Source organism: Stegostoma tigrinum, chromosome 2, assembly GCF_030684315.1.
Source record: "Stegostoma tigrinum isolate sSteTig4 chromosome 2, sSteTig4.hap1, whole genome shotgun sequence".
NCBI classification, from domain to species: domain Eukaryota; kingdom Metazoa; phylum Chordata; class Chondrichthyes; order Orectolobiformes; family Stegostomatidae; genus Stegostoma; species Stegostoma tigrinum.
The window spans coordinates 83,079,883-83,093,164 of NC_081355.1; the positions used below are offsets into that span (position 1 = coordinate 83,079,883).

The 13,282-nt window shown below is 41.0% G+C and overlaps 1 protein-coding gene across 1 annotated transcript in view; it reads right to left on the reverse strand.

Moving 5' to 3' along the window:
• Nucleotides 1-1,861: 1,861 nt before the first annotated feature.
• Nucleotides 1,862-13,282, reverse strand: part of LOC125464790 (electrogenic aspartate/glutamate antiporter SLC25A13, mitochondrial) — a 197,609-nt gene continuing 186,188 nt past the window's right edge. The window contains exon 18 of the mRNA XM_048557633.2: nucleotides 1,862-2,024. Within this exon, the coding sequence (XP_048413590.1) occupies nucleotides 1,862-2,024 (163 nt within the window). The remainder of the gene's footprint in view (nucleotides 2,025-13,282) is intronic.

Sequence of the window (13,282 nt, forward strand, 5' to 3'; positions counted from 1 at the left end):
TAATTCTAACAGCTGAGAAGATTTACTGCACTGATTCTTGGAATCAGGGCGGTTGTCCAGTGAAGAAGGCTTAACAGTTCCAACCTGTATTTGTCGAAAAACAGAAGATTGAGATGTTATTTCATTGAAACATATGAGGGAGCTTTAAATGCTAACCCTATCTTGCCTCAGATTTAGGGACATAGTTTCAAAAGGAGGTTTCCCATTTAAGACTGAGATGAGGAGGAGCTGCTTCTCTTGGATCGTTAATCTTTGGAATTTTAGTTCCGGGAGGAAAGTGGAGACTCTGTCACTGAGTATATTTAATGCCGAGTTAGACAGATCTCAGATCTACAGAAGGACTAAGGGAGGGGACAAACTGCGAAGTGGAATGAAGCCTTAATCAGATAATGAAAGGCAGAGCAGATTTGATGGGTGAAATAGTCTGCTTCTATTCCTAATTTAATGAAGTATAAGGAGTAACAAAACAGTGAGAGCGCTCCCACATTATCACATTCCTATCGATAGCCCTGATGCAGGGGGTGTAAAAGGAGAGGAAATGTTATCCTTCTGTAGATGGTCAAAAAATCATCCAGTACATATTTAGAAAGGAATGGAATTAGCCATGGAGATCAGTGCCAGAAATTTAGTCTTAAAGACCTGACTACAGCTTGCTCTATGATCTCATGAGTGGTCAAGGGCAGTGAATACCTCTTAAAAGGTTGGCTCCCAATACCCTGCATCACCAATTTCACACAACTACTCAATGCACCACATCACACCAACAATGTCTAGCAATCTAAAATATTTGTTTGTTGTACCTCAAGCTCTCACGTTTACCGGTGCTGCAAGTCTCACGTCCTTATCTCTCAACTTTGACGTATTCGCAGCTATAAATGTTGCAATGACCAATGACCTTCCCTCCCTTCTGCAGGGCAAGGAGCCATACAGAAACAAAGAGCAGCAAAAAAACCTTCTGAGAGCCAATCACAGCTGCGTGCCGTCAGCCCCTTTACACAAGATTTCTAAGATCGTCCAGAATTGTGGAATTACTTATGTGACATATTATCCACATGTAAAATACTGGAAAACAGGGTACAATTTTTTCACCAACAGACAAGCTCATTAACAACTGAATATGTATTTCCACTGGATGCAAGAGGGTCTGTGAGTATTAAAGTGTTTTGAAAAGACATGCACAATGCTTGCAAATATTTTGTGTTTCCATATATTTGACTATCACTTAAACCAACTTCAAACATAACTGGAATGTTTAAGTAGTTGCAAGTCCATCACAGTTTTCACAAATAACTTCAGCAACACTCTTCAATTCAACAATAAACCTGCTTTCAAATCTAAAATGAACTGCCCAGGTATATTTGATGTTTCAATGGTTCATTCTAAAGAAATCAAACTGAAATTTCATTGAAATACTGATCAGTATTGGAATAGTTCCTTGTTCAAATAGAATCAAATCATTTCTACATTACAGATAAAAGTTTCCACTGATTAAAATATTTATTTGAAGTATCATAATTTGTCAAGGAATATGTTAATCCAATGTTGAAGAAAAATTATAATCTCAACAGTGCCTTATGTTAAATTATCAACTGGGTCCTTTCAAACAGTTCACTATGTACATTAATATACATAAAACATCAAAATGTAAAAGTAAGGTTTTTTAATAAATCTCAAAACAAACAATTCATGTAATTATGCATTCTGTAGCTAGTAACTATTCTCACATTCAAATCACAGAAGTGAAAGCATCTCTCAGGTTGATAGCCATCAAAGGGCTGTAAACCAGGATATGTTACCTCTTTGTCTCACTATTGATTGCCACAAGAGTTGTGACATTTTGTTTGGTGTTAGAATCACAGGATCATGGTGGGTTTGATGGTGAAAATCGTGGTAGGTAAAGTCCAAATTTGCGTTCAACTCCAGAAAATGTAGAAATGACTAATTTGTAGCCACCGATGTAGTCTGGATTCCTGCCAGTTAAACTAAATCTAGAATGTGGCAGTGAATTCATTCCAGATTTTCTGCTATTAGGAAGGATAGTGAAAACAAAAGGTGAAAAATGTTTTGAGTTCCAAGCAAAACACAGTTGAACGTGTATTGCAAACATTTTCTTTACCTTAAATATAGTAATCAAATTACGTGAAGACACAAAGTTCTCTCCTTAACAATAACTGATCTTTTCTGGTATTGGTTAGAATTTTTGGCAGGGGCATTTTAAATGATGGGAAAACATGCACAGAGAAATAACGACATTGTCAATTAGTAAGATGAAGCTAAGGGTAGAGGTGGTAGATATTATTTATTGGACTTCAGCAAAGCCTTTGATAGGTTCCGCATGGTAGAAAAATTAGTAAAGTTAGATCATATGGCATTCAGAGTGAGCTTGACTAAGGGTAGGAGATAGAGGGCATTAATGGAGGGTTGTTTCTCAAACTGGAGGGCAGTGCCCAAGCAATGTTCCACAAAGATCAGTACTGGGTCCATTTTTATTTGTCATTTATATAAACAATTCGTATGAGAATTTAAGAGGCATGGTTACTCAGCCTGCAAGATGACATGAAAATTGGTTCCACACTGGACAGTAACGAAGATTATATTGGGATCTTAATCAATGGACCAAGGAGTGGCAGATGGAGTTCAATTTGGATAAATGCAAGGTGTTGCATTTTTGTAAATAAAAAGGGCAGGACTTATAGTAGGGCTCTGGATAGTGTCGTAGAAAAGAAGGACCGAGGGGTTCAGGTACATAATTTTTTTGAAATTTGCAGCACAGGTACATAGTTGCTAAGATGTTCAGCATGCTTGCCTTCATTGCTCAGACCTTTTGAATATAGAAGGTGGGATGTCATTTTGAGGTTCTGTAGGATGCTGGGAGGCCTCTTCTGGAATATTGTGTGCAGTTCTGGTCACCCTGCTATAGGAAGGGTACTATCAAATTGGAGCAGGTTCAGAAATGGAGGGTTTGGGTTACAAAAATAGGCTGCATAGGCTGGGACTTTTTTTCCACTGAAGTGTAGGAGGTTGAGGGGTTACTTCAAGGTTTACAGAATCATAAGGGGCATAGATAAGGTGGGGAAAAAAGGATCTTTTTCCTTGGTTAAGGGAGTTAAAAACTAGGAGGTGCATTTTTAAGGTGAGAGGAGGAAGTTCTAAAAAGGATATGAGGAACAACATTTTTCTACACAGAGTGGTTCGTATGGAATGCACTGCCAGAAGAAGAGGTGGATACAGGTACATTTAAAAGATATTTGGATAAGTATGTGAAGAGGAAAGGTTTGGAGGGATATGGGTGTAAAACAGATAAGTGGGACTGGTTTAGCTTTGGAACATGGTTGGCGTGGACTAGTACGTGACTCAATGACTCTAGCTTTCTCTATGTACTAGAAAGTAAACTTTACATCAGATGGCAGTGAGATGAAGTATTCAACTAACATCCTTTCACTACCCTCGTGCATTCTAAATATCAACTGAGTAATCTAAGGTTTTCATTTTCACTCATCTATCCTGAACATCATTCTACGTTTGAATCAAAACAAAAAATTCTAGAAATCAGAGCAGGTCAGGCAGCATTCGTGGAGAGAGAGTGCAAGCTAACATTTCGCATCTGGATGACTCTTCATCAGAGCTGATGTGAAGCATAGAGGGGGCTGTATTTATGCAATATTGAATTGTGAGAATAGCAGGGCAAGTGAAAAGAACAGATGGTCACACTGGAGTGGGGGGGGGGGTAGAACACATGATGACAGAGAATGAGACAAGTAAAGCTAAAAGGGAAGAAATGGGAATGAATTCACAATCTGAAGGTGCTGAACTCAATATTAAGTCCAGAAGGTTGTAAACTGTCTAGTGAGGATGAGATGCTGTTCCTCCAGTCTGTGTGCTTAATTCTTAGTTTGAAGTTGCTTTCCTGAGCTCTAACCTAAACTTCCTTTTCACTAATTTGAATTTACATATCTTACTTTCCTATCCTGGTGTATCTCAAAGTAATGCTTCAGATTTGCACTTTCAATGTCATTTAACATTTTATATATTTGTATGTTCCTTTCGAGATTGTCCTGTTACACTAAACAAGTTCAGTTCTTCCAGTCCTTCCCTGTAATTCAATATTTTGATGAAACAATCAGTGACCTGTTTCCACTACTCACTTTGTTTGACTGTTTCCCTCCTCTCTTGATGACCAAAATTAAATGCAGAACTCAACATATGATCTGATTTGGACATTGTGGAATTTTAGGATTTATTGCTCATCCCTATTTGGCATTCTTGGATAAAACAGAGTGTCTTGCTAGATTATTTCAAAGGTTATGTTGCTTTGTCTACAGTCGCACATGTGCCAGACTAGGCTAGGGCAGTGGATTGACTTTTCTAAATGACGTTAATGAGTCACATGAATTTTTCTGACAATCCAGCAGTTTCATGTTAACTATTAGCGATACTCTTAAATTGAAATAAATGAATTGAAAATTTATTTCTATATTTGAACTCATTATCCTGGATCACAGGGTCAGGCCAGTAGATTACAAGCCTAGTAAGATAACTACACTATTAAACTTCTATCTTTAGAAATTCTATCTCTTCCTTTTAATCTTCCGCATTCTAGGACGTAGAACCCAAGGTTTTGTAATCTTTTATTGTATTATTAATTCTTGTAGTGTGATGAGTAAAACTAGCATTTATTGCCCTTGTGAATGTGTTGCTAAACTAGATTTTTCATTTGCTGTTAGGACGGGAGTTTCTGGGATTTGGCAATGAAAGAACAGTGACAGTGTTCACCACGTCAAATGATAAAATTTGAATGCAATAAAAACTGGAAAGAAAAGTTGGCTTAAATTTTGACTATGTAATCATTATGAATTCAAAGGATCCTGTTTGATCATAGAATCCCGACAGTATGAAAGCAGGCTATTTGGCCCATCGAGTTCACTTCAACCCCCCAAACAGCATCCCATCCAGACCCTGTCCCACTCTATCCCTGTAACCCTGCATTTCTCATTGCTAATCCCCCTTGCCTGCACATTCCTGGACACTATGGGAAATGTAGCATAGCCAATCCACGTAAGCCTGCACATCTTTGGACTGTGGGAGGAAACTGAAGCACCCACAAGAAACCCATGCAAACTCCACACAGACAATTGGCTGAAGCTCAAATTGAACCTCGGTCCCTGGCGCTGAGGCAGCAGTACTAGCGACTGTGCTGCCGTGCCACCCATTTCTTTTCTTTTTTTTAAGCAATAGAGATCAAGGATCCAGCTACGAATTCCTTTGCAATCACATTTGGACATACAGCATTGAGCACACGAGGCTTCCTTTTAAAAATCCTTCTGGTTTCAAACTGCCTTTGTGGAAGGAAATCTGTCACCCTTATTTGAAATGCCCCATGTGTGATCCAGAACCTCAGCAATATGGCTGTCTCTTAATTTCCCTTCAGCCTTGTTCAATCATTCAATAGGATCACGGCTGATCTGATGACACTTCTCACATCCACTTTCCTGTCTTTTCCCTGTACATCTTGATTCCCCTGCTGATCAATAATCTAAGAAATAACTATGCACAAGGATCTGCCCTCCAGCTCTTTGTGATAAGGAATTCCAAAGACACTCAACCCTCAGAGACAAAATTCCTCCTCATCTCAGTCTTAAATAGGTACCCTTAATTCTGAGACTACGTTCTCTGGTCCTAGATTCACCCATGAGGGAAAATTCCTCTGAGCATTTACCCTGTCAAACCATTTAAGAATCCTGAATGTTTCAGTGAGATCATCTCTCATTCTTCTACATTCCAACAAGTAGAGTCCAACATGTTTAACCTTTGCTCATAAGATCTCCATACCGGAGGATCATCCCAGTGAACTTTCTCTGAACTGCCGCCAATGAAGTAATAGATTTTCTTATATAAGGGGGCCACAACTGCAGTACTCCAGATGTGGTCTTACCAGCACCCTCTGCAGTTGCAGTAAGCCTTATCTGTTCCTGTACTTCAACCCCTTTGGCACCAACATTCTATTAGCCTTCCTGATTACCTGCTGCAAATGCGTACTAGCTTTCTGTGTCTGTGTAAGTATCCCCAAGTCTCTGTGTTGCCACTTCCCACAGTTTTTCTCCATTTTAAATAATACAGCAACCTATTTATTAACCAGCACCTATGGGACCAGGATTGTGCCAATTGACCAAATATTCTGGTTGATTGAGGTCACATAATCGATTAATAAACACACTAAGTAACAGAAATGTGGTGCATGAGTTATACACATCACTGTTATGCTTGATTTATGACATAATTCACTTAAATAATAAAGCAACTTTGCCTTAAATAAAACTTAGCGGCGGACAGCGTTCTCATTCACACCCTTCACTGACAATAGAGATTGCCATAATACAGTAAATTTCCAGTGTTTGAGGTGTACCTTTTTTGGTTTATTGAGTGTGCTGGTTTATAAGGCTCAAGTTAGAACAGAGTATGCTGTACTGTTCTTTTTCTCTCCCTTCCAGAAAGAATAATTTCAAATTTTACCACATTATGTTTCATTTTTCAACTGTTTGCCCACTTACTTAAGCTATCAATATCTCTAAATATTGTTTGTAGTCTTTTCACAACTTGCATTTCCAACTATTTTTCCCATTTGAAAATCTGGCTACAGTACATTCACTTTCTTCCTCCAAGTTATTAATATATAGTGTAAACAGTTGTTGTCCCAGCACTCAAAGATACCAAGAACTATAGATGCCGGAGTCAGAGTTAACACGGTCATCAGTAATGAAGAAGGGTCCTGCCCGAATCTTTCCTATTCCTCAGCTGCCTGACCTGCTGTGTTAGATTAGATTCCCTCCAGTGTGGAAACAGGCCCTTTGGCCCAACAAGTTCACACCGCCCCTTGGGGCATCCACCCGGACCCACCCCACTATAACCCACACACCCCTGAACACTACAGGCAATTTAGCATGTCCAATCCACCTAACCTGCACATCTTTGGTCTGTGGGAGGAAACCGGAGCACCTGAAGGAAACCCACGCAGACACAGGGAGAATGTGCAAACTCCGCACAGACAGTTGCCCGAGGCTGGAATTGAACCTGGGTCCCTGGCGCTGTGAGGCTGCAGTGCTAACCACTGAACCACCGTGCCACCCTATGTTCCTCCAGCTCTACACTGCTGAGCTGTCCCAGCACTGATCCCTGTAAAACCCCACTGCCAACATGAAAAAGATCACCTTCTCCCTGCTCACTGTTTGCTGCCCATTAGCCTATTCTCTTTCCATGCCAATATACTACCTCCAATGTTATATTATAACTGTACCTTTTGTGAGATTCCTTGTCAAACACCTGGAAGTCCAAATATAACACATCTACTGATTCCTCTCTACCCACTTTGGTTGATACTTCCTTGAAAAACTCTAATAAATTAGTCAGACGTGATTTCCCTTTCAAAAAACCATGCTGACTCTGCCTTATTAGATGACTGTTTTCTAAATGTTCTGCTATTACTTCCTTAATTGATTCCAAAACTTTTCCAACAATAAAAAGTTAGATTAATCAGCCTGTAATTATCTGCATTTTGACTCTCTTTTTGAATAGGAATGTCACATCAGAAGTTTTCCAATCCTCTGGCACTTCATTAGAATCCAAGGATATTTGGAAAAATTACAACATCTACCATGTCTTTGTCCTCTCTTCTAGGAACCTAGGGAACAAGCCATCAGAGCCATGGGACATATCTATGTTTAGCCCCATTAATTTGTCTAATACTACTGCTCTATTGATGGCAATAGTACTTAATTCCTCCTTAAACTACCTTTAACTACAATACAATAAACGTGTCAATAATTCAGACTTATTACAGTAAAGAAAGTAGAAACTGCTTCTATATGCTTACTTAGCAAGAAAGACTTCTACAGTCATTGAGGTCTGCAACACAAAGAAAGGTCCTTCAGTCTATTGAACAAAAACAAAGTTGCCTGAACAGGTCAACAAATATGGCTGCATCTGTGAAGGAAAAAAAACAGAGCTAACGTTTTGGGTCCGGTAATGCTTCCTCAGTTTTGAGGAAGCGTCGCTGGACCGGAAACGTTAACTCTGTTTTTTACTTCACAAATGCTGCCAGGCTTGCTGAGCTTTTCCAGGAACTTTGTTTTTGTTCCTGATTTACAGCATCTGCAAATTTTTCCTTCAGTCCATTGAATCTGTGCCAGTCAGATCACCCCCCATCCACCTAATTAATTTAATCCCATTTTTCGACACAACCACTAATATGTTATGTGTTGGCATTGCTAGTGCCACCTATATACTTCCTAAATGTTGTTAAGGTTTCTGCTGCTACCACTCTTACAGATAGGGAATTCCAGATTCATACCACCCTCTGAGTGAAAATCATTTCCCCCTGACATTCCCTCTAAACCTCCTGCTTCTTAGGTCAGTGCCTCTCCTGCAGTTACTGATCCATTCACCAAGGGAATGTTCCTTCCTGTCTATCCTATCTGTGACCCTTACAGTTTAGCGTCATTGAGTCCGACAGCACAGAGACAGGCCCTTCGGCCCCTACAGCTCCATGCCGAACAAAGTGTCCATCTGTGCTCAACCCATTTCTGTCCACTTGGCCCATGTCCTTCTAAACCTTTAGCTAAACACTTATTCATCTAAATGCCTTTTAAATGTTAAGGTACCTGCCTCAACCACTTCCGTTTTATACACCTCAAACCTGTCACTCCTTAGTCTTTGCTTCAAGGAAAATAACCTCCATTTATCCAATCTCTCTTCATAACTGGAACTCTCCAGCCCAGGCAACTTCCTGGCAAATCGTCTCTGTACCATCTCCAGAGCAATACATCCTCCCTATAAAGTGGAATCCAGAACTACACACCCTACTCTAGTTGTGGCCTAACCAATGTTTTATGCAGTTCCAGCATAATCTGTACGCTCTTAAATGCCATGCTTTAGCTAATAAAGTCAAGTATTCCATTTGCTTTCTTAATCATTTTATCCATTTGTCCCGTAATCTTAAGGGACTGCTGGACGTGCACACAGAGGTTCCTTCAGTCCAAAGTAATTAGACCATAAGACTATAAGACATAGGAGTGGAAGTAAGGCCATTCAGCCCATCAAAGAGGTGTACAAGGTAGTGAGAGGCATGGATAGAGTCGATAGCCAGAGACTTTTCCCCAGGGCAGGATTGACTGCCACGAGGGGTCATAGTTTTAAGGTGTTAGGAGGAAGGTATAGAGGAGACGTCAGAGGAGGTTCTTCACCCAGAGAGTTGTAAGCGCATGGAATAGTTTACCAGTGGTAGTCGTGGAAGCGGAGTCATTAGTGCCATTTAAGCGACTGCTGGACATGCACGTGGACAGCAATGAATTGAGGGGAATGTAGGTTAGGTTGTTTTATTTTTGGATTAGGATTATTCCACGGCACAATATCATGGGCTGAATGGCCTGTACTGTGCTGTACTCTTCTATGTTCTATGTTCTAAACCACTCTGCCATTTAAATCATGGTTGATGGGCATTTCAACTCCACTTCCCTGCACTCTCCCCTTAGCCCTTGATTCCTTCTGAGATCAAGAATTTGTTGATCTCTGCCTTGAAGGCATCCAACATCCCAGCCTCCACTGCACTCCGTGGCAATGAATTCCACAAGCCCACCACTCTCTGGCTGAAGAAATGTCGTCTCATTTCAGTTTTAAATTTACACCCTCCAATATTAAGGCTGTGCACACGGGTCCTAGTCTCCCCGCCTAATGCAAACAACTTCCTAGCATCCACCCCTTCTAAACCATGCATTATCTTGTAAGTTTCTATTAGATCTCCCCTCAACCTTCTAAACTCTAGTGAGTAATTCCTAGGGTCCTACTGGTCATCATGTGTTCCCTTGCCTTGCTTGTCCTGCCAAAGTGCATCACTTCATTTTTATCTGGATAGAATTCCGTTGGCCACAGATCAGCCCATTTGACCAGTTTGTCTATATTCTGCCATAATCCAAGGATATCCTCATCACTAGTTACTAATTTTTGTAAAATCTACAAACTTATTGATCAACCCTACTACATTCAAGTCTAAATCATTTATATATAATCTACATTTATAAAAAAAACAGCAAGGGCCCAAGCGCTGGACCCCGCAGCACCCCACTGGACATAGGCTTTCAATCACAAAAGCGCCTCTTGACCATCACCATCTCCCATTCTGCCACTCAGCCAATTCTAGATCCAATTAGTCAAAATCCCTTGGATCCCATGGCTCATATCAGTATCGCCAGTAGTAATGTGTACAATCTACAGGATTTACTGCAACAAGTGATCCTTAGACAATGTCTCCAAACCCACAACCACCATGATTTAGAAGGACAAATGCAGCAGATACATAGGAACACCACCACTTGTAAGTTTCCCTCTAAGGAACATACCATCCTTCCTTGGAAAATTTATGGCTGCTCCTTCAGTACTGCTGGGTCAAAATTCTGGAACTCGCTCCTTTACAGCATTATGGGTGTGCCTGCACCAACTGGAGTGCAGTGGTTCAAGAAGGTAGTGCACCACCATCTTCTAAGGGCAACTAAGAATGGACAGGAATGCCTGCATCTCTCAAATGAATAAGAAGATTGAAAACTGCTCATATTTGGGAACTTTGTACAGTGCATATGTTGCGGTGTGGTTGGCTCTGTTGGATATCATTTAGACCAGAATAATATCACCAGGTTTAGTTAAAGAAAAACTGATCTTCAAACCACATGTTTTGTTTTGCCAAATATCATATGTGTCACCCAGTTATTAATCCCACAATGAAAGCAATTTTTTCCATTTAGCTTATTCAAATTTGTAAGATTTTAAATACTCTGCAAAATCTTACTTATCTTTCTCTTTTCTTAAAATACTGCCTTCTCATTTCTATCATTGAAACTGTAGTACATAGAACATAGAACATTACAGCACAGTACAGGCCCTTCGGCCCTCGATGTTGTGCCGACCTGTCATACCGATCTCAAGCCCATCTAACCTACACTATTCCATGTACATCCATACGCTTGTCCAATGACGACTTAAATGTACCTAAAAGTTGGCGAATCTACTACCGTTGCAGGCAGAGAGTTCCATTCCCTTACTACTCTCTGAGTAAAGAAACTACCTGACATCTGTCCTATATCTTTCACCCCTCAATTTAAAGCTATGCCCCCTCCTGCTCGCCGTCACCATCCTAGGAAAAAGGCTCTCCCTGTCCACCCTATCTAACCCTCTGATTATTTTATATGTTTCAATTAAGTCACCTCTCAACCTTCTTCTCTCTAGTGAAAACAGCCTCAAGTCCCTCAGCCTTTCCTCGTAAGACCTTCCCTGCATACCAGGCAACATCCTCGTAAATCTCCTCTGCACCCTCTCCAAAGCCTCCACATCCTTCTTATAATGCGGTGACCAGAACTGGAGACAATACTCCAAGTGCAGCCGCACCAGAGTTTTGTACAGCTTCACCATAACCTCTTGGTTCCTGAACTCGATTCCTCTATTAATAAAAGCTAAAACACTGTATGCCTTCTTAACAGCCCTGTCAACCTGGGTGGCAACTTTCAAGGATCTGTGTACATGGACACCGAATTTATTCACACAACTACTCTGCTATCTCGCCTCTCTATCCTTTCTGCAGTAGGGTTCAAAACACATGGGGCCAGTGGACAAGTTCAAATGCTCCCAAAAATAATGGGAAAATGCAATCGTAGGAGTGAGCAATGAAACAAAAGCCACCAATGAACACAGGTGACAAAATCTGAGGATCTGTTCCTTCAAATCTGCTCCTCCTCTTTCTATGGCATCCTCTTAGGCTGCTAAGTTCACTAGTGAGATGCAATCGAGTCTATTAGCAGAAAATACATTCCAATAATCTCTGTGATTGGAGGAACAACATGAAAATAAATGGCAATGCAATAATGTGAACAGCAAAGCAGCTACAAAAGTGAGACAGTAATTTCTTTATTTATTAATTTATGGAAATGTGGCCATCACCACAAGTGAAGCATTTAATGCTTAACCCTAACTGCAGTTGGTGAGTTGCCAGTAAGCTATCACTTTGAACTGCTACAGTTCTTGGAGTGTAGATACACCCGCAGTGGTGTTAGGAAGGGAGTTTTCACCGTGTGCCAATGGAAATTCTGCAATGTAGTTTCAAGTCTGGGTGTTGTGTGGCTTAAAGGAGAACTTGCAGGTGGTGGTGTTTCCATGCACCCGCAGAATCACAGAATCTGTCCATGTCTGATTGAGACGTATAAGATTATTAAGGGATTGGACACTCTGGAGGCAGGAAGCATGTTTCCGCTGATGGTTGAGTCCGGAACCAGAGGACTCGGTTTAAAAATAAGGGGTAGGCCATTTAGAACAGAGTTGAGGAGAAACTTCTTCACCCAGAGAGTGGTGGATATATGGAATGCTCTGCCCCAGAAGGCAGTGGAGGCCACGTCTCTGGATAGTTTCAAGAAAGAGATAGGTAGAACTCTTAAAGATAGTGGAATCAAGGGTTGTGGGGATAAGGCAGGCACAGGATACTGATGGTGGATGATCAGCCATGATCATAATGAATGGTGGTGCTGGCTCGAAGGGCCGAATGGCCTACTCCAGCACCTATTGTCTATTGTCTGGAAATAGTTCACTTGGTTCAACAAGTCCACACCAACTCTCTGAACAGCCTCCCATCCAGATTCACCCTATCCCTCTAATTCTGAATATCTCATGGGCAATGAACCTAACTTACATATCCCTGGACATTATGGGCAATTTAACACGGCCTATCCACCTTATCTGCATATCTTTGGACTGTAGGAGGAAACCAGGGCACCCAGAGGAAACCCATGCAGACATGGGGAGAATGTGCAAACTCCACACAGACAGTTGTCCAAGGCTGGAATCAAACCTAGGTCCTTGGCACTGTGATGCAGCAGTGGTAACCACTGAACCACTGTGCTGCCCCAGTGCACTTGATCTTCCAGGTGATATGGGTCACAGGAAGGAGCCTTGGTGACTTACTGCAGTACTTTCTGTAGATGATACATGATATTGTTCATTCTGTGGTGAAGGGGGTGAATGTTGACGGTGGTGGATAGGTTGCCAATCAAGCAGGCTGCTTTCTCCTGTTGAGCGTCCTGTTGCAGTTGCAATCATCCAGGCAAACACAGAGTATGCCATCACATTCTGGACTTGTGCCTTGTACATCATGAATAGGCATTAAAGAAACAGGAGATAAGTTACTTTCTTCAATTACTTCCTAGTCTCTAAACTATTCTTGAGGCTATACACGGTATTTGTGTGTTCCAATTCA